Source organism: Micrasema longulum, unplaced genomic scaffold (genome assembly GCF_059751315.1).
Source record: "Micrasema longulum isolate JH-2025_06_02 unplaced genomic scaffold, ASM5975131v1 h1tg001251l, whole genome shotgun sequence".
Lineage (NCBI taxonomy): Eukaryota > Metazoa > Arthropoda > Insecta > Trichoptera > Brachycentridae > Micrasema > Micrasema longulum.
In genome coordinates this window covers 133,328-161,010 of record NW_028278438.1, presented here as the reverse complement: position 1 = coordinate 161,010, position 27,683 = coordinate 133,328, and the positions used below count along the sequence as shown (strand labels likewise).

At 31.0% G+C, this 27,683-nt stretch overlaps 3 protein-coding genes across 3 annotated transcripts in view; 1 reads left to right on the top strand and 2 right to left on the bottom strand.

The window, feature by feature from the left end:
- Positions 1–793: 793 nt before the first annotated feature.
- Tspo (Translocator protein) lies at positions 794–12,495 on the bottom strand. Its single transcript, XM_088234511.1, has 3 exons — positions 12,042–12,495; positions 4,483–4,577; positions 794–2,222 (listed from the first exon to the last, which is right to left on the bottom strand). Exons 1-3 carry the CDS (start codon positions 12,277–12,279, stop codon positions 2,031–2,033), a joined length of 525 nt encoding a protein of 174 aa, XP_088090637.1. The 5' UTR covers positions 12,280–12,495; the 3' UTR covers positions 794–2,030.
- A 4,885-nt stretch (positions 12,496–17,380) lies between these two features.
- Positions 17,381–23,500, top strand: LOC148276265 (uncharacterized). Its single transcript, XM_088234518.1, has 6 exons — positions 17,381–18,611; positions 18,698–18,827; positions 19,679–19,895; positions 20,971–21,224; positions 22,078–22,368; positions 23,258–23,500. Exons 1-6 carry the CDS (start codon positions 17,581–17,583, stop codon positions 23,336–23,338), a joined length of 2,004 nt encoding a protein of 667 aa, XP_088090644.1. The 5' UTR covers positions 17,381–17,580; the 3' UTR covers positions 23,339–23,500.
- The window catches only part of LOC148276264 (ABC transporter G family member 23-like), a 22,907-nt gene continuing 18,583 nt past the window's right edge, over positions 23,360–27,683 (bottom strand). The window contains exons 13-14 of the mRNA XM_088234516.1: positions 26,056–26,300; positions 23,360–24,611 (exon numbers count right to left, since the gene is read on the bottom strand). Of these exons, the coding sequence (XP_088090642.1) occupies positions 24,289–24,611; positions 26,056–26,300 (568 nt within the window). The 3' untranslated portion in view covers positions 23,360–24,288. The remainder of the gene's footprint in view (positions 24,612–26,055; positions 26,301–27,683) is intronic.

Here is a 27,683-nt window from a genome sequence, read left to right as displayed (position 1 = left end):
TTGCTTCTAATACCCAAAATTAATAAATATTTTATTTAAGTTGGCTGCCATTTGTCATATACCTACTATATAGAGTGGAACCTCACTGTTTGTCAACCCCCATATTTGGTAATCATTACATTTTGGTGTCAATTTTTTTTTCTCCATATTTGTTAGTATTTTCCACTCGTATATACTTCCGCCGCTGACAGTAGCGCTGCGACTCAATAATTGGCATTATTATTTACTATTTTATTTAAACTGATAGTAAAATTGATAGCAAACAACATATTTTTTTACCATTTTTATGAGTTGAAAACAGATCAATTGAATTTCAATTATTTCTTATGGGAGAAATTATTTCTACATTTGTCAAATTCTATATTCTTTAGACCCCTAGGGACAGATTAGTGTCGAATATAGAGTTTCCACTATACCATTAACATATGATTACAGAGAATGATTATATTTTACAATTAATATTTCATGCAAAATATATCCAAAAAATAAAATCATGTTGAACAATGTAAACAAAACAATTCATTTTGTTTGATTATCTTCAAATAAAACACAATGGCTGTTGTATAAATATGTATTTAAATGTTTCTGCAACACTATACTAACAATAAATGCCATATATAAAAATAATTATGTAAATCCTATGACATACTAAAATACTTACTGAAGTCTGTAATGTAGTGAACAATCCTAACTGGTATTTGATTATAGGAATGTATGTATGCCTAAGATTAGTACGTTGTGAAAGGTAATAATGTAACAATGTATTTAAACGGATAAAAAATAAATACAAGCCTGTGTTGGAACAACATTTGGTTGTAATGCTGCCATGTTTATTTCAAACACATTTTATAAAAGGCACATTCATTGCAAAAAGCAAAAAAATAAATCATTTAAAAAGAAAACTTAATAATCTAACACCAATAACAATATACTTGTTCAAACTATTCTAATTATTGAGGTATAAAATTGAACAGTGCGTTTCATTTTGAATGAATCCATTACCTACATCAAGTGCATGAACAGTCTAATTCGTTGCTTTTACAATATGTCTCAAGGCTAGTCAGAATGACACTTTTACAAAACAAAAAGATAATGGTCGATGATATTATTTAAAAATTTGGGGGTAAAAAGATTATAAAAACACACCTTTTAAAAATAGGCAATCAACATATGTTGTAAAATATATATGAGTTGATAAATATCAAACGCCAATATGTCCACTCATTTAAAAAAATATATTTGTTCTACAAAATGTAGAGAAAAAAAAAAGATCATTTCAGTACTGTTTAAATTAAAACATGTTCTCATTATTACAATAAAACACTGTCAAAAAAATCTGTTTCAATTCAGAAGCTAGTAGGTCCACATGGACACTGGTGGATCGTTGTGGACATACCTGCGTTTGATATTTATCAATTCATATGTAAATACTGACAAAAAATCTCTTACATATTTGTGAGATGGTATTTTTAACCCAAATTGTCATTATTTTTATTTACCCAAGTTTTCAATTGGGTGGTCTTTTTCAGCTGTCGTTAATAGCAATGTTATAAAATGGGAAAGTTAAGGGGGCGGACCTCGGATACAACTAAAACCCCCAACTTTATAAAAATATAAAATCATATTTGTCCCCAAAACTTAGGTATTTAACAGTCCAATGAAAAGAAAAATAATGGTCATATAAAAATGTTTTTGACTATCAAATAATTCCAAAATGAATTTTTCTGAATTCTAAACATGAAACGTTAAACGAAATGTGTGACAGATCAAAAAGAAGTAAAAAAATAAATCTAAATTACAGCTGATTATAATGCTAGTAACACTAAGTTATAACTAGCTTCTTTTGTGATTGGTTGTGAAAAGGTCGCAAAGTGCATTTTGTGCCACTGTTTTTGAAGCGTTACATAAGAAAAAGCTATAAGAACACCAGAGGCCTCAATTAATTTCCACTCTTTATTGACAGAATGTAAATTTCTGTGATGTTTTGACTGTGTGGACAGATTTATACGGTGGCCATCACTATTTCCCAATTAATCCTTAAGTTCCTTGATCTTGGGGCCTCCCTCCGGGTTGTCCCTCCAGATGGCGTAGTTAAGACAGGATGCAAGGCTCAGCCAGGCCACGTACGGGATGAACAGGTACCCGGCTACAGGGTTAATCTTGTAAAACAAAACCCCGCACACAGCTACATTGCCAGTCAGAGCCAAAATGTCAATCAGACTCTAAAAACAAATAGAATACAACAAATTATTCCATTTGAAATTTATCAGCCACCTTATTCATTCACTGTTCATACATCTGCCACCACACGAAGAAAGGCCTTAAGTAAATTCTGAGGAAATTAACGGTTTGTCAAAAGTGAAGATTTGAGCTTTCCAACTTAAGTCATTTTTGATTAAATGGTAGTTTGTTTTTTTCATATATGCAGACATATATGCACACACACAAATACTATAATTATTTTTAAATATTATGTGTTATGTATTTGTTTTACTTTACATAATTACTGCATTTTTATTTGTATTTTTGCTAATATCTCTAATATATAACTACTTGTTTTTTAAGTACTTTTTCTTTGTTAGGTGTATACACCTTAATCATCATCATTTACCTTCCACACCATACACATACACCACACCATGGTGCATACGGTACTGCATCAGTAAACCAACCGCAGCGTAACGTGATAATTATTTTTTTTAAAGAATAACCAGGTAGAAATAAGAGCAGGTGAAAAGAGAGGATATGAAAAATACACAACACCCAGACCAACTGAGAAAAAATATTTTGTGGATTTTTTTCTAACAACTAGTTTGAAAATGTCATAGTTAGCTGTCTATGCGCCCGTCTTATGTTACATAAAAGTAAGATCAATCATACGCTTCATGTGCCAGTTCAGGGACTATGAAATATTCTAGCGTAAAAATACATTTTTACATACATTTTTCAAGTCAACTATGTTGAAATGGTCTAAAAAATTTAATATTTGAGTAAATAATAAGAACTCGAGTATTTCTCTTTTATTAAAAATAAATATACTGTTTAATAATCAATTTTCCATAATTTATTAAAAAAATATACTTTAAGCCTGTTATAGCAAAATAAGACTTCTTCAATTTTTTTTAAATAAGAAGTTTTCTATGTACACTCATGTGAAATCATAGCCACACGCAAGTTTAAAAAGACTTATTGTAATATATATATATTTATATATAGGTAATTTACACCCACAGTAGTTGTTACTTTATATTATTTTAACAAAACCACGTGTTTTAATAAAACTTGTTAGCAAAACGCATCCCACATATTCCAACAGATGGCAGTAACAGCATGAAGTATGATTAAACCAATGCTATTTTTATTTTATATAACTTAAGAACTATTTACAATCTTATCTATCTAAATATAAATTAATATACATTATATCACACAATGTTTAACTGTAGAATCATTATAAAAAGTTTGAATTTGTGAGAATTTAAATTGGATATTAATTGCGTAAGATATGCATAATATGCACAATAAAAATAATTGTAAAAAAGTAGGAATAGGAACATTTTCCAAAGTAAATAATAAAAAATATCAATTAATTACAATACATGGCGAGTAATAAAATAAAATAAACTATGTTAACATTTTCAGGATGCCATATTAAATATCGACCCCGTTCAGGCAAAGGTCACTAACCCAAAAAATATCATTTTGGGAAATTATAATTTGAATTTTTGGAGATCAAGGAAAAAGCAGATTTTTGTATTTATTTGTTTAAGAGGTTTTATGTACATAACATAATTCATGTCTTTTTAATAAATTCCATTAATAACTTTTTCTTTCTGATACATAAAAAAATATCTGTAAGGGTTTTAATGAGGAGCGGTGGCTAAAATTTGGTAAAGTGACTTTTACTTGTTTATAGGTACTTTCTTGGCTAAAAAATTTAAATCATACCTCTAATATTATGTTTTTTGCATATATTTTGAATTATTCAATATACTTATTATTTTTATATAATTTATTGTTGCTTCATCTTTTTAATTTATTTGTAACTATTATTTTTATAATAATAACTATTGTATAATAGAACAAAACAAAAAAACTTACTATTATTGAGAGACTGTTTATAAATTATTAAACAATAATAACATAAATTTAAGAAATGAGAAAAAAACACAAACCACTGATAGTGCTAATAGTTTTAATTAATTTCTGGATATCAATTTTGTTTTAATGTGAATGTGTATGGTGGGATTCTAAAGGAATAATTTAAATGGAACTATCACCACAAGGTTGGATAGTGTCGACAGTTGGAATGAATTGAATGAAGCATTGCACCGAAATTGGCCAATGAGATTATTTGAAAGATGGCGCATCAACAAAAACGTTGTCAGTAAGAACCAGAATTTGACTTGGAGGATACTCACGGATAAAAATCCCAAAATTATTTTATACGATTTTACTTTACTATGATGTTATTTTACTTACCCATTTGAGGCAGTGTGCTCCAAAGAAAATGGGTGTCCATGCCCAATTAAGCGCCAACTGAGTTCCAAACAGGATCAAAGGTAGTTTAGCATTACCTGAAATACAAGATGATGAATGATAAATTACAATTTGAATCAGACTGCGGTCCAGTAGAAGCGTCTTGCAGACTCGTGGATTAGAGATGCAAAGTTCGAACCCGAACTTGATCCCCATTTCTAGCACAGTTATTGAAAAAAGCCCCTAAATTTAACATAAATATTTTGATAAATCAATATTTTAATGAGTTTAAATACATATATTGTCATATTAGCAAGAGCTAAGAAAAGACTGCTAAAAAATCCATCTGCAAAAGGTGTTGTAACGTCGTGTAAGGCACATTAAAAATATGAGATATTTTGTAATACAGATAATAAAACTAAAATTTAACATACTGTCGTTGAGCCGGCAATATCTCTTGGGTGACATTGTAAAAATTGTTAAAGAGATTAATAAAACAATGTACCTTTTGATGATGGAATTCTTTTACATATTTTTTTATTGATAGCTAAAGTGTAGTTTAATTTATTTATGAAAATAAAACTTTGTTATTAGTGTTTTATACTTATTTATATATGTTTTATTTATATATAGGTGAGTTTTATATCACCCGTCGATGGGAGGAGTGCTCTCCCGAAACTGTAGTAGTGTTCTTGTAAAATAACAAAAACTGTGTAACACTAATAACAAAGTTTTATTTTCATAATAATTTATAATGAAGTGTTACGAAGTGAATGCCGATTCAATAACAATAAAGTGTAGTTTATTTGAACAAAATTAAGTAATCTTAATGAGGAATTAAGAAGACCTTTAAAAAATAAAAATTACTTTAACATATATTGCCGGCGCAACGATGATATGTATTAGGTATTTAAATAAGTTGCGTCCGTATTTTTCCAAATGAAAATGAGCACCAAAAGTAAAACATAATGGTAAAGGTCATACGTCATTGAAAAGAAAATTTTCTGCTTTACAAGATGTTTTCTGTGTTTTTACTGTACACATATTACTTTATTTGATTACAAGGCTTAAAAATGATATGTCAATTAGACAAAAGTGAGCATTTTTGACAATTCTTTCTGTTAGCGTTCAATAGAGTATTTTTTTAAAAACAAATTACAACAGAGATAGAGAATATTTTAGAAAAGGTAATATGGAAGTTTAGGCATTTACAGGGCTTATGAGCTGTCATTGGCTGGATTAAGTGGCCACTTTACACACTGTGTAACATTCACCATTTTGCCTATGTTTGAACATCCATATTTCTTCAATTCTTCTATCTGTTGATTTTAGAGAAGTAAAAGAGCTGATACCTTTATTGTTGTGAAGAGATTCATTTGAACGAATTATTTCACATACTAGACAACGCCTGAAAATATTTTTTATACTTCTTCTTGGACCAGTTGGTTTTATTACAATATTTTGAGTTTGTCCAAATGTTAGACACAACTTATGTTAACACCAAAAAAATTAGCCCATAATGTATTCAAGTTCACTACGCAAATATCGCAAGCAGCTTCGGAAGCTTTATTCCGTCGATTGAACAGAAGGGGTGTCAAAAATGCTTACTTTCCGTCTACTTGGCATTCCATTTTAAAGACTTGAAATCACACAAAATAATATATGATACATAAAAGCAAACATCAAAAAACACTGTTTTTCACTTATATTTTATTTTTTACTTTATTTTGTTACTTTATGTGTACATTATATAGTGTTACTAAAATATTTAAAGAGAAAAATCCCTACAAAAAAACTGCTTTTGCAGTTTGGCGGGAATTAAACGAATATTCAAAAAAGTGCTTCTGTAAAAAAAAAATTATAATGATAAAAAACACAATAATGTTTTGTAGAGCTGAAAAATTTCTTTCTAAAAAAAAAACCCGACACAATTTAATACATTACTGTCTAATAATATATTTTCCAGAATTCATACAAATTATCATATAAGTTAGGCCTGTTACAGCAAAATAAGCCTTCTTTTTAAAAAAAAAATAACATGTCACATCATAGCCATCCACACAAGAGTTAAAATAACATTATATTAACTCATGCAATTTACCCAGTAACACATTGTAAAAAAGTCCTTAGGATGAAAATAATTCAATTTATTTACGATAACAGAATTTTCAATTCTTTATCTTTAGTGATATTGATAACGCATCTTTTATTTTTATAATAAATTAGATATAAATAATATTATTTAAACATCATGAATATTTTAATTTGACCTTGGAAAATTTAATGAATTCCAAATTATATCATGTTTATGGAAGATGGCCTTCAAGAATCTATAAATTGAAACATTATGTACCTTACTTGTTTTGAGCTATGAATTCATGGCTCGTTTAGTTTTCAGTTGTCAAGTTAGAAATTTGGTTGATTCGTATTCCAAAAAAATGAATTTATAATAAATTCATTACAAGAATTATAAATTACCAATTCGAATATGAAATGTACCATATTTAAATTGGTACAGTAGAACTAGAAAAATCATGAAAAAATTCCCTCCCTAGGGAGTTATTCATCCAGCCAGTCTGCAAGCATTTGGACATACTCAAACATTGTTGAATTAACTACCTGGTAAAAGAAGAAGTATAAAAATTGAAAAATTGTTTTCAGGCGTTGCCTAGTAGGTGATTTGGTTCAACTGGATGAATCTCACCCGCATGATGAAAGGTTTTAGCTCTTTTACTTCACAAAAGTCAACAGATGGAAGAGATGAGGAAATGTGGATGTTAAAACATGGGCAGAATGGTGAATGTTACACAGTGTGTAAAGTGGCCACTTAAACCAGCCAATGACCGGTCATAAGCCCTGTAAATGCCTAGACTTCCATATTCCCTTCTCAAAAATGTTTTCCCTATCTGTTGAAATAAATTTTAATTTATTTTATCCCTGGGCTAGTATTCTGAATCTTCTGAGAGGTTAATTTGGGAATTTTTATTTATTGAATGTGACAACACTTTGCTTCATATAATGGCCACACTGATAATTAAACGTCAAATGATAAAACTGTTTAAAAAAACAAATACGGTTTGGTAAATTTAACCTAATTAAGTGTTTTTGGTAATGCTTAAGGTCGCAATAATGGTCTAAGTGGTTAAGTTTAGGCCTCAACTTTCCTTAATTTATAGCCGCACCGATGATTAAACGTCAAAAAAATACGAACACGTGAAACTAAATATAAAAATTTTCATTTAGACCATTATTGCGACCTTAAGCAATGCAAAAAAATTAAAATACCCAAATTAACCACTCTCTAGGGCAGCGTTTCCTAACCGTTTTCAGCCACGGACCCCTTGGTAATCAAGCACAATTTTCAAGGACCCCCATACGTCAATAATTAACGCACAATGGCAACACCAACACGGTTAATTAATGTGAAGGTTCCTTTTTTGCAACTAAATTAGTGATATTCGGGTTGATGTTACTACTAGTAATTTGTAATCTCAAATCGAATTCCACTTGCAATCGGTTTTTGTATTTGTTTTTAGTATATACAAGAGCAGAGAATGCCTTTTCACAGAGGTATGTGGTTGAGAAAAGCAGTAAATGTTTCAGTGCTTCTTCTGATATTTCCTTTTAATCATTCTTTACATTCACCCAAAAACTTGATAAAGAGGATTCTTTGAAATTACATTTCAATGCTGAACCACAAGATATTTCTATTAGTTGGTTTTCCTGTGCCGTTGTCAAGCCAGTTATACAATATATTCCCTGTGTTAAGTAAGCGTAGCGATTACGAGACTTTTGGTGGCATTTATTTATTATTGTTGAATGGTCCAAAGATCAGACTGCGGACCCCCATAAATATATTCGCAGACCCCCAGGACCACAGGTTAAGAAACACCGCTTTAGGGGATAGAGAAAATTCAGAATACCACCACAGGAGTTGAAACAAATGCAAAAATAATATGAAATATATTGACATATTTTTTAAAGCATCAGTTTAATTAAATGGTTTTATAAACAAAGTTACATTTTAACATAATTATTTTTTTAATAACCCATCACCACACAAATATAGATTAATAAAAAAATATTAAAAAATAAATGTGTAAGAACATTCTAGCATGAAAATTATACAACAAGAGATGACAAAGTGAAAATTGTTTACACTCGCTACACCTCTTAAATTTCACGCATATATGCTAATGTAATTAAAACCAACGTTGTTTGGAAGTTATTTGTCTTTCAGATAAGCGGATTTTTAAATTGATTGTATCAAGAATTTAGCATAGTTTATTTGGAAAATCATAAAAGACATAGAAGGCTCACATTCTGTTAAAGCATGTCTCAATTGAAGTGTTTGTCTTAAAGGCCATTTACACATGGAAAAAACAATATTGTTCTATCCCAGAACTCAACCATTGTTCATGTGTTAACAGCAATTTGTAGGACAAAACATTGTTCCGAGACATTGGCACTTCAGACGTACGTTATACAAATATAATAAATCATTTTAAAAAACAGAAAAGGTACCGAAACAGAAAATTTCATTCTAATACTTTTTTTTAAAAATAACCAAATCCGTTCAGATTTGTATTGTGGAAAATGAGACAGCCAAACATCTATTTTGTTGATTTTAGTTTGGCAAAATAAGTCCGACGTGCAGTTATCTTTTTCGCACAGTATCGGAGAGGCATTTGCGAAAGAGTGAGAAAAACAATGTTCAAATACCCATTCATCAAAATTGTCCGGCATCTCATATCCTCTTAACGGCTAAGGAAAAAATACATAATAAACTGTCCAATTGAAAATCAAGAAATCAGGAATCAAGTTTTGGTAGAGCAGAGTTCAGACTGAATGAGTGAATCTGTGACACTACCATTTGAGCGCTTCTAAATAAATATTAGCTAAACCTTACCCAAACACGTCTGTGAAATTAATAAGCAATAAAATATATACAAATCATATCATTTACATACATAATTATATAATTCTTGCATTATGTAAACTGTTACACAATCTGGCGAATAAACTAAGCACATATAATATAAGTCATTAGTAAAAAATGTGTTATGTAAATATGTATTACTTATATCTATATATTTAATCTGATGTCGCCAAGTAAAGTTTATTTTTTTGTTCATTTATTTTATTAGTTTTTAAATTGTTTGTTTGCAACTATGTCCAGCTTATATACAATACATTTAAATATAAATTTATTTACATTTAAATTTATTTTTATAAAAGAGAAAGAAAATTAACCTTGGTATATTACATATAACATATCGAGCCATAATTGGCAGAACAACATAAGCAAAATTTTTGGCGAATTACGTTTTTTTAAAGTAAAAGTGTTCCTTATTGCCCCCTGCACAAGTGTTAAAAACATCATAGCTCTATAAAATTCAACAATATTTTGAGTTTGTCCAAATTTTTGTAGACAAGGACTGGATTCAACTCCCTGGGGAGCTGTTCATATTAACATATTACAACAGAGATGAAGAACGTTTAAGAGAAGGTAATATAGAAGTCTAGGCATCTACAGGGCTTATGACCTGTCAATGGCTGGTTTATGTGGCCACTTTACACACTGTGTAACATTCACCATTCTGCCTATATTTAAACATCTATATTCCTTCAATTCTTTCATCTGTTGATGTTTGTGAAGTTAAAGAGCTGAAACCTTTATTTATGCGGGTGAGATTCATCTAATTGAATTATTTCACCTACATACTAGGCAACGCCTGAAAATGTTATTTTTTCAATTTCATAACTTCTTCATGGACCAGGTAGATGAAAGAATTGAAGGAATATAGATGTTTAAATATATGCAGAATGGTGAATGTTACACAGTGATTAAAGTGGCCACTTAAACCAACCATTGACAGGTCATAAGCAATGTAGATGCCTAGACTTCTATATTACCTTCTCTTAAATGTTCTTCATCTCTGTTGTAATATGTCTATAAAATTCACCTGCCACATTCAAGGATATTGATTTTTATTTATTTTTAAAAAACCAACAGCCAATGAGGAACTTCAGCCCTACGGGAAATTGGATACAAAAAATGTTTTCTTACGCGGGGTAAAAATTAGAGCATTAAATTGTAGAACAAAGTTTCTTGAAAATGTACGGAAAAAATAATAATAAATATTTTGATAAAAACGCACTACTTTAAATGACGTCACTGGTTCATGTGAATCAACCTATGATCTGAGAGCTATGGAAGATTTCCGGTCTGCTTGTCGCTTCTGGACCAATAGGAAGAACTGAATGAGAATAAGCGGAAATGAACCTCTGACGTTCCACGCGGAGTTATTTCAGAAATACAAAACTTTGAAAAATCGTAGCGCCGATAATACGATTTGTAAAAAAATTTTAAAAAAATTTTTGACCTAGTTTAACAGTCTATTAACAAATAAAAAAAATTTAAAAAAACTACTGAACTTCCTCATTATAACAAAAAAAAACAATATTTACAAATAAACAAAAATTATAGGCCAATTATAGTTTTCTATGTATTACTCCGCATCATTTATTATTTATTTAATACTTAATATATATATATATATATATTTATTTATTTATTTATATATATATATATACAATATATATACATATAAGGTTGGGCATATTGCCTTAAGGCAATTTCTTCCTACCTACCCAAACCGTTCAGTTTGAGAAAATTACAAGTACATGGACATATTGAATCTTACAATTTTATACAAAAACTAAAAACAAAGATTAACAAAATAAAAATATATAAAAAGTGAACATTATACTACAAATATAAAAAAATAGCACTATGAAGAGAGAGGGGATGGGAAGGAAAAAAGAAGGATAAAGGAACAATTAAAATATTTAGATATCATTCCACTCATTAAAAAAATAAAAAATATGTTGACAAATTATTTTTAAGCTAAGCAAACAACATAATCGACGATGATGTAGGCGGTTACACTAGATCGCACCACTGTCAGAGTTATAGGCAAAACAGCGTTACCGCCACTATCTTAAAAGTGGAAGGTATTTAAACAAGTTGGCTGTGATTTCAGTATTGGCAGTAACCAACCATTATAAATCCCATAGACCGAATTAATGTATATATGTGTAGAACAAAAATTAAAAAAAACCTTCTCCTGCACAATTCACTATTTGTCGCTTACGTTGTTCTGTCGATTTTGGCTCGCTATATACAAAATAATACACAAATTAATGTAATACAGGTGAATTTTCTGTTAATTATTATTTTTAAGTTCATATGAATACTTCAATAGTAATTATTCTAAGAAACTCTCGACCCCTCTGATGAAAATAATAAATTTAATTTTTCGGCAATATTACGCAACCTTTTTTTAAGGAGTTAGGTAGTAGAATAAAATAATTAAGCATGTAAGTTTTTAAATTTTGTAGAGTAAAAAATAAATAAATTAGTCTTTTGACATTATAAGGAGTTCGTTTGTTAAAACACACACGTTCTACAGTTATGTAGAACTCATCAACTGCATTTTTATTTATTTTTATATTACACAAAAACGTTTTTTTCTGTTTTAATGAATTGAAATACGTACCTTGGAAGCCTCCACCATCTCTCCAAACAAGATAGGAGGCATATCCCATGCCGGTATAAAGAGAAGTCCAAACTGGACCAAATACCCAGTTGGGTGGCCTCCATTCTGGCCTTTTCAAAGACTCGTACCAAGGTTTGGAACCGTCCTTCGAATTAACTTGCGAGCTAGTTATCAAACCACCAACCCACCCTCCGATATTCGGTAAAACCGAAGCGCCAATCGCGGGCCAATTTGCCATTTTAATCGGTGAAACAAACTTTTAACAAAATGTTTGTCTAAATTTTTTTGAAGCCGCAAAGCCCCGCCCAAAAATCGTCTGCCGGCGATGTCAAACACAGTTATAAAAATGACCTAGCGCTTAGCGTGTATTGGCTGACGCAAGAGTTGATAATTTTGTTTAATGTTTACAGATAAACAAACTTCAGGAATGAATGACAATGACATTACGCAACTTGACAAAACTGTAATGTTGCCAGTTACAAGAAAAATTACCGATGAAAGTAGTCGACTACATTCACTGGGTAAATGTAGTCGACTGAAATCCCGAATGCAGTAATGTAGTCGAATGAATTCACTCAGAATATTGGGTAGCCTCCTCCCAAGCTAAGGGTAAACATCTTTTCCAACTGAAACTAAATGTAACAGAAAAGCCTTGGTTTTCCAAAGTGATTGTGAACAAGTTTGAGACATCCTCCATATGCAGAATGCGCATTGAGCACTGCTGCAATGGTTCTCACCTGTTCAGAATCCATGTCCGGGACTCTGCTATTTGCGAATGTCAGCTAGACGAGGAAGATTTAAACCATATTTTTTTTGGATGCCCCATAAATGATTGTTATCCTGATTTCCTCTCTGATATTAATATTACATTCCCTATTCATATTCTTACTCTCCTGTCCCTACCCAATAAACGTGTGTTTAAAATCCTATGTAAATATCTAGTTGTAAATGTTGTAAAGCTGTACATATGTTTTATTATAATATGTATATATTATATTAAATACTAACATACTAACTTGTACATATTATATTACTAACACATGTGTATAAATGTAAAAAAAAAAACAAAAATACTCGACACTGGCCAGAACACCCAAGTTGAGATGTGAAAAGGCCATGAAAATACGAAGAAGAAGAAGAATGAATTCACTCGACTACAAATAGACCAATGGGCGAGCTTTACGCCGACTATCGAATGAATTAGTAATTTCCAAACTAATGAATTCACTAAACTACAAATATACCAATTGGCGTGCGTTAAATTCATTCGACTGCAAATGGACCAATGGGCGAGTCTCACGCCGACTATGGAATGAATAAGTAATTTCCAAACTAATGAATTCACTCAACTACAAATAGACCAATAAGCGTGCGTTAAATTCATTCGACTACAAATGGACCAATGGGCGAGCTTTACGCCGACCACTTTCGTCGACTACTTTCATCGCCAACTAATTCGTTATTACGTAATGGGCGCTGGGATCTGGCGGACGTGATACTTGAAATAAAATGTTTTGTTTTTTTGTAGTTATGTCAGCACAGATAAAATAAAAATGTTTATTAATATAATTAATGTTTAAAGTGCATCATTTAACAATAAAAATAACAATAAAATAAAGTGACGTTTGTTTATAGGTCTGCTGCTAGCCTATTTGTGTATTTAATAATAATAAAATTTATATCAAATCCATCCGATCTGAAATATCAACATAATAACAGCTGATTGTAGTTTTACATGCGTGACCTAAAGTATATACTCTAAGGACCTAAACAATAAATATGAAACAAAAATATTTTAACTTTCATCCTTTCTTTGGCAGACAAATATTAGGTTATGTCAAGTAATGATAACCACAGACTATAATTATACCCATGTAAATATTCGAAATACCATAAAGTAAGGATCATGGTTTACATTATTATTATTGCCATAGTTTAAAAAAAACAAACTGACGTACCTATTGTTTGGATAATTTATATAGCGCCATTTTTGTGAAAATCACCTCCTATGTAGGTTTATAATTTGTTGCTTTACGGGTGGTATTTTTTAATTTTCAAACCATGTCTCTATTTTCCCATTTGTTTGTTTGAAAATCAGTATTAATTTGTTTTTTTAGAAAAATATTTTTTAGAATTACTTTTTTATTAGGGTTACATACAATAAACACACGACTTTTTTTATATTCACGTCCCGGCTATCTAGAAATAAAATCCGTATTAGAACGTGACTTCTGTTTTTCATATAATATTATTAGTTAAAGTAAAATAAAAATTCAAAACATTAAAAAATATTCTAGAATGTAACCAACTCTAAGTTTTCATACAATGTAGGTATCGTTTTTTGCTTGTGTTCGTATTGTTATTCTTTTATATTTGTGTTGTTTTTAATTTTAATTTGTAAATCTATGTCACTTGTTTTTGGCCGATGTTATCACATTTTGGTAGAAGGCTCTTTTTCTTATAAAGGAAAAAAAAGTACTTAACTTTCCCAAAGCATGGATATTTTTCCCGAAAAACGGAGTTTGTCTTTGAATAAATTTCTGTGTCTATTGTCTATGGTATACTGGAAATAAATGATTCATTCGAATGATTTATTCGATTATTTCCTTCATTCGATTAGTAAATTTAGTCGATTATTTTCATCTCTAAGAAAAATATTATTTCTAAGTACATGCTTCCATTGCATTTTTTAATACTTTTCAATTTCCTTAAAAAAAATATGCAAAAAAAAACTATTTTAAAATTTCCCAATTGATGTGAGCTCAAGAGGGCAATACGCCTCATAATGTTTAGGTAATAGTTATTTAGTTACCGTGCATGAGGTTCTAGGTTCGATTTCAGAATAAATGGTATATTTCTTTATAAAAAGATTTTTTTGTTTTAAAAACAGGTTCACTAATTATAATTTACCACTGCACATTGACCGTGTCATTTTCTTGAATGAATACACCGCTACCGATGTACTAATGAATTATTATTATTAAATGTTGATCCCGATTTTATTTTGTTTAATTTTTCATTCATCACCAGTTAAACATGTTATATTCATTGATTTAACATAATAACTACAGCATTACTTTCACTATTTTGGTAATCCAAAAAATTTTCTTCAAAATCTTCCGAAAGAAAACTTATATTTTACACATATATTTATTTATAAATATATATATGTTTACAATAGACGCAGCACCAAACACCCGTCTCGTGTTCCATTCAACTTAAGTTTTGGAATTTAACTTGAAGTCATCAAAAGTATAGCAACGTAAAAAGGTGTGACATGCAGCTTTGTTCGTCATTCAGCATCATCTTTATTTGATTAAATGTCAGCGATTTCAAATCCTTTTTTCTTTGAAAAAGTCAAAAATTATTTTTACCAGAATAGTCAATGGGCGTATTGCGTTTGATTTTTATTTTTATTTTTTAAACACTTTTTATATACGTATCAGTTTACATACATATGCATAAGGGCGAGCATATACCCACTCAAACCGTTCAATTTGAGAAAATCAGTGGTATATGGACATATTGTTGGTTTATTAATAATTTATTCATAGAACAAAATATTGATAAAAATGAAATATTTTTAAGAATTTATTTTGTGCCCACAAATGATGAATTTTATAATAGGCATGTTTTCGTTGTCCTGCGGTGGTATTCTGAATCTTCTGTACTCCCTAGAGAGTGGTTAATTTGGGGATTTATTTTAAAATACGACAACACTTTACTTCTTATAATAGCAACACTAAAAATTAAACGTCCAATGATGTATAGAACTATTTAAAAAACAGAAAAAAACGAATGCGGTTTAGTCAATTCAGTCCTTAGAGTATATACATATATATATATATACATATGTACATTCGGTATTTTTATTTATTTTAATTTATTACCTCCATGGAAAACGCAAATGTCAACAATTATCCTTTTCTCACTTAAAATTCTTATTTATTTTTTATTTTTTGTCACATTTAATGTTTATATCTTTTTAATTTATGAAAACTTAATTGGTCTTTTTATGTTAAAAAACTGTTGTTCTTAGTACTTATTTTGTATGACTGTATGTTTTCTAAATAAAATAAAATAAATAAATATACTCTAAGATTCAGCTCAATTAATGAGTGTTTTGAGTAATTCTTAAGGTCGTAATAATGTTTTTAATGAAGATCATCTTGTTTGATTTCACGTGTTCATATTTATTTGACGTTTGATCATCAGTGTGGCCAGATATGAATCAAAATAAAAATGCACGCAAAAAATAAAAATCCGTAAATGAATCACTCTCTGGAGGGTCGCGAAGATTCAGAATACCACCCCTGGACTTTCCCTGCTGACTGTTCGTTGGCAGTTTATGTCAGAACTACGAGATGTGAACCTGACTTGGGAGGACCCACAGGAGTTGGCAGCCAATAGAAATATGCATGGATGCTCTTTGCGGACACTATATGTTCCATATATGTGCATATGGAATAATGATGGTAAAAATTAGTGCTTTCCTAGTGGTATTTTAATCCTTGTAAGCTTAATTTGTGCGCCCCGTAAGCCAAAACTGTAAGAACGTGTAATCTAATGAAAGTACAAATCGGAAATGTTTTATAGTTTAATTTAATTGTTTTAACGGTGTGCTGACCCTTTTTAATTATTTCCCTATTTTGACCGTGCAGTACATTGAGAGAAAAATAATAAAATAGAATTCTTCTCATATTTATGTTATTAAAATATATATATATTTTAAATGAGCTAGGTACTATACAGGGATAATTTTCTTTGTATTTTTATTATTACAATATTTACCTATTAATTTACTTTTAAAATTTTTTTACTAAAATATTTTTCACATACTATAAATTTATTGTTAAATTTTCAATTATTATTTAAGATTTTTTTTGGTAAAAAATAATGACTCCCAAAAATATTTATAATTTTTTTTTTTCACTTACTAACAGAACATTATATCTTTCATTATTGTCATTATTATGGATAGCTTATATAGTGCCCAAATTGCTAATTTAGTGCATCAAAAATGGATACCTAATATAGCGCATTTGAAAAACGTCCTACGAGCTGATCAACTCGTTATCGGCAAAGCGGCGATTTCCGGCTAGTTATAATAAAAATGGACCATTTTTCATGGTTTAGCACTTTTTTGATGAAATTTAAACAATCAAACAACCTCTACAGTATTATATTGTAGAGGTTGAAAATATTTTTGTATATCATAATATATGTAGGTAGGTGCACGCAGCTAGAAAGAAATACTTCATGGTGGCAGTATTGACATTATTGACATATTACCCATTGTTACCACACTGCCGGTTAAAAAAAATAACCTCAAAAATTCTGTGCTTGTGTGCGTGCCGTACATGTGTGTCCAATGTTTTGAAAATTCAAACTACCGCAACTAAAAAATTAGCGATTTACACTGGTAAACATAAGATAAGCGACGCTCATTTTTTCTACCTCATTATTATTGATGATGCCTTTGTTTGTCCACGATTTTATTTATTGATATTCGTAAAAATAATTGAAATTGGCTTTTAATATGGATTACGAAATCGGGAGTATTGCGGATTTAATATCTGGAAATCATACTCCTAATCGTCGTAAGGTAGCTAAGAAACCACTGACACCTGTAAAATTGCCTCCATCCTCAAATGTTACTCCACAAGTGCCCGAAGAAGTGAAATCGCGTACCCCAAAACTAGCCTTTACACCAGAAACTTCTGGAAAATTTTCCACGAAAAAGAAATCTCCCCAAAAAGGCGAATTCGATTCTCCCAAAAGTATTCCTAAGAAGAGAAAATCGAAGCTTTTCAATAACTTTCAATTTCTCTCGCAATTACCAGATCATGAATCCGGGAACGAAAGTTTTGGCGAGGGCAGTGATGCTGCCGAAGGAGACGATGACGCTTCCTCCAAAAAGAAAAAAAAGCACAGCAAAGAAGATGCCAAGAAAGTTATTAAGGAATATTTTGTTAGTAAAGCGGAAATAAATGGTAATCAAATCAAATCTACAAAGGAAAAAAATAAACAAAAAAATGAAGAAATCGAAAACGATGACATCTCTACTAAAAAGAAGAAAAAACATGCTCAATCGGAAACAGTGGACAGTAGTAAAAAACGGAAAGAGAAGAAAAATAAAAAAAATAAAACTAACATTAATGATGAGGAGGATAGCAATATTAATACTAAAAAAAAGAAAAACAAACAAAAATCAGAATCGGAAAATGTTCATTTTAACACAAATAGTGGCACACGTGATAGTGGTACTGACAATGATTCAGACAACGAAATACCTATGTCTGATAACGAGATGAATATTAACGCAGCCAATGAAGAACTTGAAGACGGAGCAGAAAGTGAAGATGATGCTCAGGAAGCTCCTTTGACCGACTTCCAAAAGGCAGCATCCCGTAGAATAGAAAAGAAGTTGATGAGAGACGAGAAATTTAGTCCAGAAGAGATAGAGAAGACCTTGTTTGTTGGCAACATTCCCGTGTCAGTTTTGAGTAAGAATCATGAAAAAGTTTTGAAAAAAAAGTTTTCTCCATATGGCGGCATTGAATCTGTCAGGTTGGTAGAATATATTTTTTCAAATTTTAATCAAGTACTTAGATTAGTAACATTAAAAATAAAATGATAACTTTATATTTTTTCAGAATTAGGAACATACCACTAGCTGATTTTAAAACTAAGCCTAAAGTTGCTCTGATTGAGAAAAAATTCCACACTGAGAGAACGACGGTTATTGCTTACATAAAATTTAGAAATCCCGCATCTGTTGGAAAGGTGACTATGATTTTTAAAATTTACTATTCTTGAAGATACCTGCTTAGTCAAAAGCGCTGAATGTAAAAAAATCTAGTTCTTGTGAGGGGTACCAAGAATAACCCCAGCTTAAATGCTATGAATACGACTTTAAAAAAAAGTTATGATTGTCATGATAGTGTTTATAAAACTGTTTCATAATATTTTGAGCTTTCTGCAAAATTTATACATTTTATCATAAAATGCTGTTGCGAGAGGATAATGTATGACATCGCGCCGCTCTCACAGTGACATGTTGCGAGGCGGTACAGCGGGAGTTGGGAGAGGGAATGAATGTAAAATGTAGAGTACGAAATCCAGTTTTTAATGGTTATGGCTCAAAAAAAGCCACCAAATAGCAAAAAGCACACATACAAACTGACCAATATATCAGATTATTAAACTGTAGAGCGATAAATTGATGTTTACTGTTTGCACGGGGAAAAGCAAACACAAATGTGAATTATTATTGAAAGAATTTGATTGAAAAATATTTTAATAATTTTGATACGTTCTTATCACTATGGGGTTCCTACCCCATAATCCTTTATGCAAACAATTAAACCAATATAATGATCAACAAAAAAGTTATTGAAAAAATATGCTACCTGGGGGACCCTAGATACGCCTTTTCTGTCTTACTCCGTGCAAGTTATTTGTCAGTTTGGATAAATACTTCGAGCTGGACGCAGTCTGTCAGTTTAAATTGTAATTTAAAAAAAATATATAAGGCGTGATGTGGGACTGTATAAGTAAATAAAATACCTAGCGTCGGCGGCTGGCTGGTTGGTTCGTGTCTCGGGCCTTAATTAACTTTACTTTTGAAATTTCAGGCTCTCGTTGAGAATAATTCTATCTTGGATGGGAACCATATAAGAGTAGATCGGTGTTACCAGCAAAAGAAGGTGCAGGTGGACAGCAGAAAGACAATATTCTTGGGAAATTTGCCCTTTAGCATTGAAGAAGAAGAGCTGAGGTCCATGTTTCAGAATTGTGGACCAATTATGTCAGTTAGAATTGTACGGGACAGGCAGACACAAATTGGGAAAGGTATTACACATAAACAATTTAAATAATGTACTGAAATATTTGTATGCCTAGAATTCCAAATTAATTTTTTAAATGTTTTATCTATTTATATAATAACTTATATTAAAATATAAGTTCAAAATGGCCTTCAGCATGCGCGGTCTGTCTATAAATTGGATCAAATCAATTCTTTCCTAAAAGTTTGACTTCTAAACAATCAGTACTTATTTTTTAAAATAAATAAATCAGCTATAAGTTAGCTAATCTTTTTAGTATCTACAACAAACATTTTTTAACTAGTTTCTGTTAATCCTAGCGATTTGAGATGGGTTTGATGTTCATTAATTAATAACTTCTAAAACATCGTGACAAACTCACACACAACCTTATACAACTATTTTGTGCTGAAATTATGGCATAAAATTGCTTTTTTGTTTATTTCAAAGCACTCAACTTTAACTACTGTGTTGGTAGTAGGTACATATTTTACCTATGTACCTAGTTTCAAGTGACTGATTCCCTGATCGAAACCTCACCGCTTGCCCCTGGTCTGCAGGTATGCGGAGGGAGTGCTTTCACTGTCGATTTTTGTAACGTAAGAGATCTGTAACCTTTATTGATGTGGGTATAAATATTTTACCCACTAGGCAATGCATAAGAATACCTTTCAATTTTCTTACATCTTTTAAGACTAGTTTTTATTTTTCCTTTTCCGCACCTAATGACGCATAGGGCACTGTATTGGTACATCAATCGCAGCGTATCTTGATCATTTTTGTTACATGAAGGTAAGATGATCAGACTTACGCTTCAGGGGCCAGTCCTGGGACTATGAAATATTCTAGTGTAAAAACACCCTTTTAAATAATATTTCATATCAACCATGTCGGGAATCGAACCCGAGACCTCTTGAATGGTAGGCAAATGCACTGACCATTACACCACGAGGCCGACAAAAGGCTAGTTTTAGATTGAAAGTATTACTTTTTATGTAAATGTTTTTTGTGCTTATAAATTTCTATCAAAATTACCATCTGAATTATCGTCAAAAACTTTATCTTTTACTTCTACTACATATTTTTGTTGTTTATTTTAGGCATCGGTTTTATAAATTTTGAAAAATCCGACGGTGTTGAGTTAGCGATGTCGATGGGAGAAGAAGATTTGTTAATAAAAAAGAAAACCATTAGAGTCCAGAGGTACAATGCTTCTAACAAGAAAGATAACAAGGGCAAGAGACAGAATCCCAGGGACAACAAGGTCGTTGGGAAGCGCTATCAGAAGTTCCACCAACAGCAGTCCGTGAACAATGAACAACCTAAATCATATGGAAAAAAACGAGATGAACAGGTCAGGTATTTCATTCATTTCTAGAATATTTACTAATATTTGTTAAAAACTTTCTTGAGTTTAGATTACAAAAAGCCTAGTCAGCTAGAATTTTCCATAAACATATTGGAATATTTGTATGATTATGTTATTAATAATATTTTTCTAAACATTTCATATAAAATATAGAAGTAACATAACATTTTATACAATGATATTTTTGATAAACAATTATAAAAAAAAATATGCTGCCGAAGTCAATTTATTAAAAAATACATACTCAAAATCATATCCCACGCCTGTGATACTGTTAACTGTCAACTTAAACTGTCATTTTGTATTTGCTGTTGCTTGTGCCACTTATTTATTTAACTGAACTTTTTCACTTGACTTGCTTTTTTTTTCCCTAGAAATACTGATTTTAAATAAAAAATAGAAACCCGTGTCAATTTTTGACAGAAAAAACATATATATTGTTAGTTGTCAGTAGTCGCGTCGTCCCAATATAGCTCATTTTGTCAACTGTGAAACTGTCCATTATCTGTCATGGCACCCAAAATATCTACATACTGCGCAAGTTTATGCACAATTCCCCTATGCCAAATAAATAAAATGGTTATAAGATTTGGCACAAGGATTGTTGTACAAGAAATTGCATAAGATCTTGTAACATTTTCTGACTCATGTAATACGAGCTTTAGATTAGTTAAAATTAGAAAAAAGAAAACGGATTTTTAAAAATCTACCTTAATTGTTTCTAGAGTGAATTGCTAATTTTGGGTTTTATTGTGCTTAGAAAATGTTTGTTCCTCAATTGTTTGTTAAATTTTATTACTGATATCATATTATCAATATGCACTCGTTTTCTTTATAGGGAAATAAAAAGAGGAAACGTAATTTAGAAGGATATGTGAATGGGAATGAGAAACGCAACAAAAAAGAGCGGGAAGGAAATGAAGAAAGTAAAAATGAGAAACCATTAAAAAAGTTTAAAAAGAACAATGAAGAGTTCACAGGGAACAATACTGAGAAGACTGAGGAAAAACCTGTTGCAAATGTTAATGAAAATCCTTCAGAAAATACAGAGAATGGTACAGAAGAAAGGAAACCACATAAAAAAGACAGGAGTATTGATTATAAAGGATTAATTGCAAAGAAAAAAAAGGTAATTAACATTTTTGTTTTGGAACATTTTTTCTTTTATACTAAATGCAGCGCAGCTTGGTTAAATATATGGATGGTAATATAATACATATTAATGTAACATTTTTTGGTTCGTGTACCTGCACACAAATCTGGATTTTCTCCCAAGACGAGAGTAGGTATATATTTTTATTTATATCCCTACAGAGATGAGGTAGATTTTTTTTTCAAATTCAAGATTCAGGATTATGGATATTCGAGCGTTTTACAGGGCTAATGACCTGTCATTGGCTGGGTTAAGTGGCCACTTTATGTAGGTACTAAAATAAGCGTAATGGGGAATGTTGTACTACCTACATAAAGTGGCCACTTAACCCAGCCAATGACAGGTCATAAGCCCTGTAAAACGCTCGAATATCCATAATCCTGAATCTTGAATTTGAAAAAAAAATCTACCTCATCTCTTTAGGGATATAAATAAAAACATATTAATGTACTTGATTTATTTTTAGATTATATCAAAATGTATTCCAACTATACAGGAATGTTGCAAATAGTAAATTGTCAATGTAATTATTTATCAACTCGAGTTCAGTAGATAGATTTTAAAATGTCATTTCCCACAAAACCTACCGATCATCGGTATATTGAACCAGCTAAATGCATTATTGCTTATACTGATAAAAATCTATTTGAATGTTTGACTCAACAGAAGTGTTTTTCGGTCTTTCTTTGATATTTTGGACATGATACATACACATACTCATGAAACCATCTTAGTTCTTTCAAATTGTTTCGGTAGATGAGGTTTTGAAAAAAAATATTTGGTAAATGGAATGAATGGTTTTCATAGAATTAATTTCTAAACCACGCTGTGAAAATTTAGTAATTATATATATTATTTTTTTCAGAAACTTAAGTTAAACAAGGCCATTTTGAAGAAGAAAAAAATTAGCAAAATCCTTCTCCACGATGCTAATAAATCAAAATAAATGGTAAAATTTATTTATAGATAATTCCATACACTATGGATTTCTACAGAACTTGACCATATAAAAAAGTTTTTTTTAACTGATGTGAATATAATGTAAGCATTTTAAATGTTGTCATCATCTCAAATATATGTTATACAAAATAAAACAAATTGTATTTTATATTCAGTTTTATTCTGATTTAATCAATTCAGTTATAAAATAAACTATAATATATACTTTATTATACGAACATTCAATTTTGAAATGAATCCATGAAAGAGAAATATTACATGAGTACCCACTGTTTCCTATTTATATATTATAATTTATTAGTGAAGTAATAATCTGAGAAAATATGAAAATTATGAAAAAAAAAACTGTGGGGTAATTATTGTAACTGGTAACTTCCTTAACTTTTTTAATTAACCACTAAAACACATTTTTGTATCATCCTCTATGAATGCTACAAATAAACAAGTCATGCATTCAAATCATAGTAATAATATTATTTGAATGCATCACAACTTGTCTATTTGTAGCATTCACGGAGGAAGGATACAAAGATGTGTTTTAGTGGCTTGGCTAACCCAAAAATCCCGATTCAAATTATTACCATCTAACTTTATGCTATATATATACATACAGACAGAATATTGTTAAGAATTTCTATGATTTAGTTACACACATATAATACAATTTTAGGTGTGTATGTACCTAAACAAAAGCAAAAGCGGATTTGGCATTTCGATACAAGAGCTGTCTTATACACATCGCTCGTGTACAACAGTATTCTAGACTTATTCTTCATTTACAAGTTTATGAAATGTGAATAAATGCACTGCCAGTATTTTTGGTCAGGGGCCGCTTGTGGATTTGAAGAACACGGTTGAATTAATTTGACACTTGTCACTGTAAAATTCCACCAACATTTATACATATTAAAAAAAATATACACCTATTTATTTAAGTCATCCCTTCTTGAGTTTAAGGATAATCATTGTGATCGCTAAGAAGAGAGCGATCCAGCTTATCGTAGAGATGAATCCATAGTACACGTCCGGTTCTGTAATCCCCCATCCTCGGGTCAGCATAGACCTGAGTGAAATTGTGGCCATCGTGAGCGGGAGGAGTACTGCGATGTGCCTTAGAACTATCGGCATTCCTTCTATGGGCCAGATGATCCCGCTGAGTATGAGGGTTGGATAGAAGGAACCCAGGGCCATTTGGATCGCATTACGCTCCATTTCGCAAACGGCAGAAATTAAAAAACCAAAACACATCCCACACAGTCCTGGAAAACAAATATATTTATTACAATGCAAATAAATATTATTAATTGAACTGGTTGATAAGTTGTAAAATTTTTTGTTCTACTCATATTTGAGGTGATCAGCACAGAAATGACGTAACCCACAAACATGTGGAACTGAGATAGTCGCATTCAAAGTTTACCCACCGAGCTATAAGGTGTTCAAAGCTGAATAAAATAATGTTAATTGATGATAAAGGAAATATTAAAAATAATGATGCATAATTTTAGTGTAATTTGTTGAAAAACTTTATTAAAAAAAAATTGTAACTATATATTTTTTTTTCTTAAAAACAAGTATGTCACACTAAGTTGTTTTGCTATTATCTTCAATCAATAAAACAGTTAAATATAGGTTATTATATTTATTCAACTATCTGGGGTAAAGTACCTTTGAAATATAAGCTTAGAGTGTATGTGTAATTTAAAAGTGTGAAAGCACTACAATTAATGATATGAATCATAAATGTATATATTTTTTTATGAGCTTGGGCTCCTTGGGACCTTGGGGTCGTAAGTAAGAATGACCAGAAATGAGATTTTTAAAATATTTTTTTGTAATGAGAACTCTGGTGATAAGACGAGGTAATTATTGCATACTGTGGCTATTTTGATATTTCCATTCTGCCCTCCACATTGGTCACTACATGATTAAGCTGTTTGTAGAAACAAAGTATAGTGAATCAAGAGCCTCTCGAGGCAATTGCCTCATGCCAGATGGTACATATCGTCGTGATCATAGAACAGAAACAGATGTGTGGAAAATGTAACTTTAAAAAAAATATTTGATCCTGAAAAGGTTTCATAAAGGTATTTTTCTCTCTCTTTTTAAAGGTGTTCCATATTTGTAATTATATATAACTAACCCAAGTATCAAAAGATATACTTTTGTACTTATCGAGTTATGACATCATCATCATTCCCTTTCCGCACCTAATGGGGCATAGGGCACTGCATTGGTCCACCAATTGCAGCGTATCTTGATCATTTTTGTTACATGGAGGTAAGATGATCAGTCCCACGTTTCAGGTACTAGTGAAAACACCATTTTCAAATAAATATTTCATATCAACCTCGGCCAGAATCGAACTTGAGATGTCTTGCATGGTAGGCAAACACGCTGACCATTACACCACGAGTTATGACATAAAGTGTCAAAAAAATAAATTAAATCGATCATGTTCAGTTTAAGAAAATCACATCATGTTTTACAATCATGACGATATGTGAAGTATTTTATGAAAAATTACATTGGCATAATGTGAAGTACGTAATTACAACTAAGGTAACTTCAAAATCAGCATTTTTTTATGTTTAAAAATGGTATGTAACAATTTGAATGCTAATTTGCCTATTTTGATAAAGGCTTGCCTAGTTTAAGTAAGAGGCAAAATATTTGAAAACATATTTTTTCCTTTTCACTGACCTTGAAGGATAGTCAGCAATATAACCCAAAATACGTCCCCTTGGCACTCCACTCCAAACACGAGGATGATAAAGATCAATACAAGAGCGGTTTGTCCACACGTTACAATAAACTGGGTGATTATGTGTGATGCCAATATCTCTCCAGCGGAAACTCCGGCCACCCAGGCTCGATCTAGTAATCCTTCAGTTCGTTCGGTGATGAAAGCTGAAGATGTCATAGAGACGGCAAGGAAGAACACAATACTGGGAAATAAAAATCTTTGTTAATTCTCACACAATAATGAAAGAGTTTGATGTACCATCAAAACTAATCAATCTTCTGAACACATCCTGAAGTCTGTCCATTTCCCCCTCTATGAATACCGAACGGAGTTTCTTATTACTATCCGTGGCCTTGTAACAGGTCCTATAAGGTATACAGATCTGGTGGCTTTAGAAAAGAATTTCAAGGTTTTAAAAAAAAATTGTTTTCATTTCGGAGAATTGATCATGTCCAATCAATTTAATCCCAGTAAGTGAAGAATTCATTTCCCCCTTTTCCGCAATGCAATGAAGATCGCATTATGTACTTCTGGATTATCTCCTTACAGCACAAAGTGGTGGGCAAACTGTACAAATAAAACTATTATGTATCGATGTCTCTTATGTTTATTGTAAGATAGAATCTCCTTTCTGGGCGGGCAGTGGGCATTACTTAGTTCTTGATGATGACTTGGTGAGGATTAAAGAAAATCCCTCTGCTTATCACTACGGGGAAATGGTTTGATGGTAGTAGCATAAATACTGTTTTTACTCTGCTTTATTAGCTGTATATACAGGTGTATGTATATACATAATAAAAATATGTTCTGTTTTATGTAAAAATATGTTCGGTTTTATGTAAAACAGAACATATTTTTTTGTATTAATCACCGAGTACCTACTTTATGCATGATATCCGGGATGCCGTAGAGGTTTTCGTAAATTTTCATTTTGCATGATATCTTTTTGAAATCAGCAAACCGTTTTTTTTAAGTTGTATAATTTCATTTTAGTATTTTGCAAAAATAAATTTACCCCTGCTTCTCATACTGCTTTTTTGCCATTTGGAAAATGATCGAGTTTTCTTACGGGTATAGAGTTCTTAGAGAGATAGTTATGATTTCGCCCGTCATGTGCGTTGCAATAAAACCCATGTAAGCCGCACTGAAATGCTTGGTGAGCTGCATGCGCCTGTGAGCCGCTGGTCTAGATGGCGCATAAAAGTCTGTCAAGAGGTTCTGGGAATTTAATTATATTTGTTACTTTACACAAAAGTAGGTATATGTTTAAGCTTAACTCAATTTTGAAGAGTTTATTCTACTGTATGTAATATTGCATTCACCCTTGAATTTGGGAAAATTAGGTCTACGTCTTAGTTATTAGAATAAGTAACACCTAGTAATCATCATCATCATTTTCCCTTCTGCCCCCAGAGGTGCATAAAGTACTGCATTGGTAAACTAAATGCTCCATATTTTGATCATCTGTTATTTATTTATTTAACTTTTTGTATATAATGTTATTTGTACATTGGCGGGCTTATTGCCAAATGGCAATTTCTTCCATCCAACCAATAAAATAAAAGTTGTATTTTTATAATTCAAG

Excerpts from the sequence above, each read along its gene's own strand:
- Tspo (XM_088234511.1), bottom strand. The coding sequence starts at position 12,279 with ATGGCAAATTGGCCCGCGATTGGCGCTTCGGTTTTACCGAATATCGGA. Across the intron at positions 4,578-12,041 it reads AGATGGTGGAGGCTTCCAAG|GTAATGCTAAACTACCTTTG; the intron begins GTACGTATTTCA and ends CTTGTATTTCAG. Across the intron at positions 2,223-4,482 it reads GAGCACACTGCCTCAAATGG|AGTCTGATTGACATTTTGGC; the intron begins GTAAGTAAAATA and ends ATTTGTTTTTAG.
- LOC148276265 (XM_088234518.1), top strand. The coding sequence starts at position 17,581 with ATGGATTACGAAATCGGGAGTATTGCGGATTTAATATCTGGAAATCAT. Across the intron at positions 19,896-20,970 it reads GCAGACACAAATTGGGAAAG|GCATCGGTTTTATAAATTTT; the intron begins GTATTACACATA and ends TGTTTATTTTAG. Across the intron at positions 22,369-23,257 it reads TAATTGCAAAGAAAAAAAAG|AAACTTAAGTTAAACAAGGC; the intron begins GTAATTAACATT and ends TATTTTTTTCAG.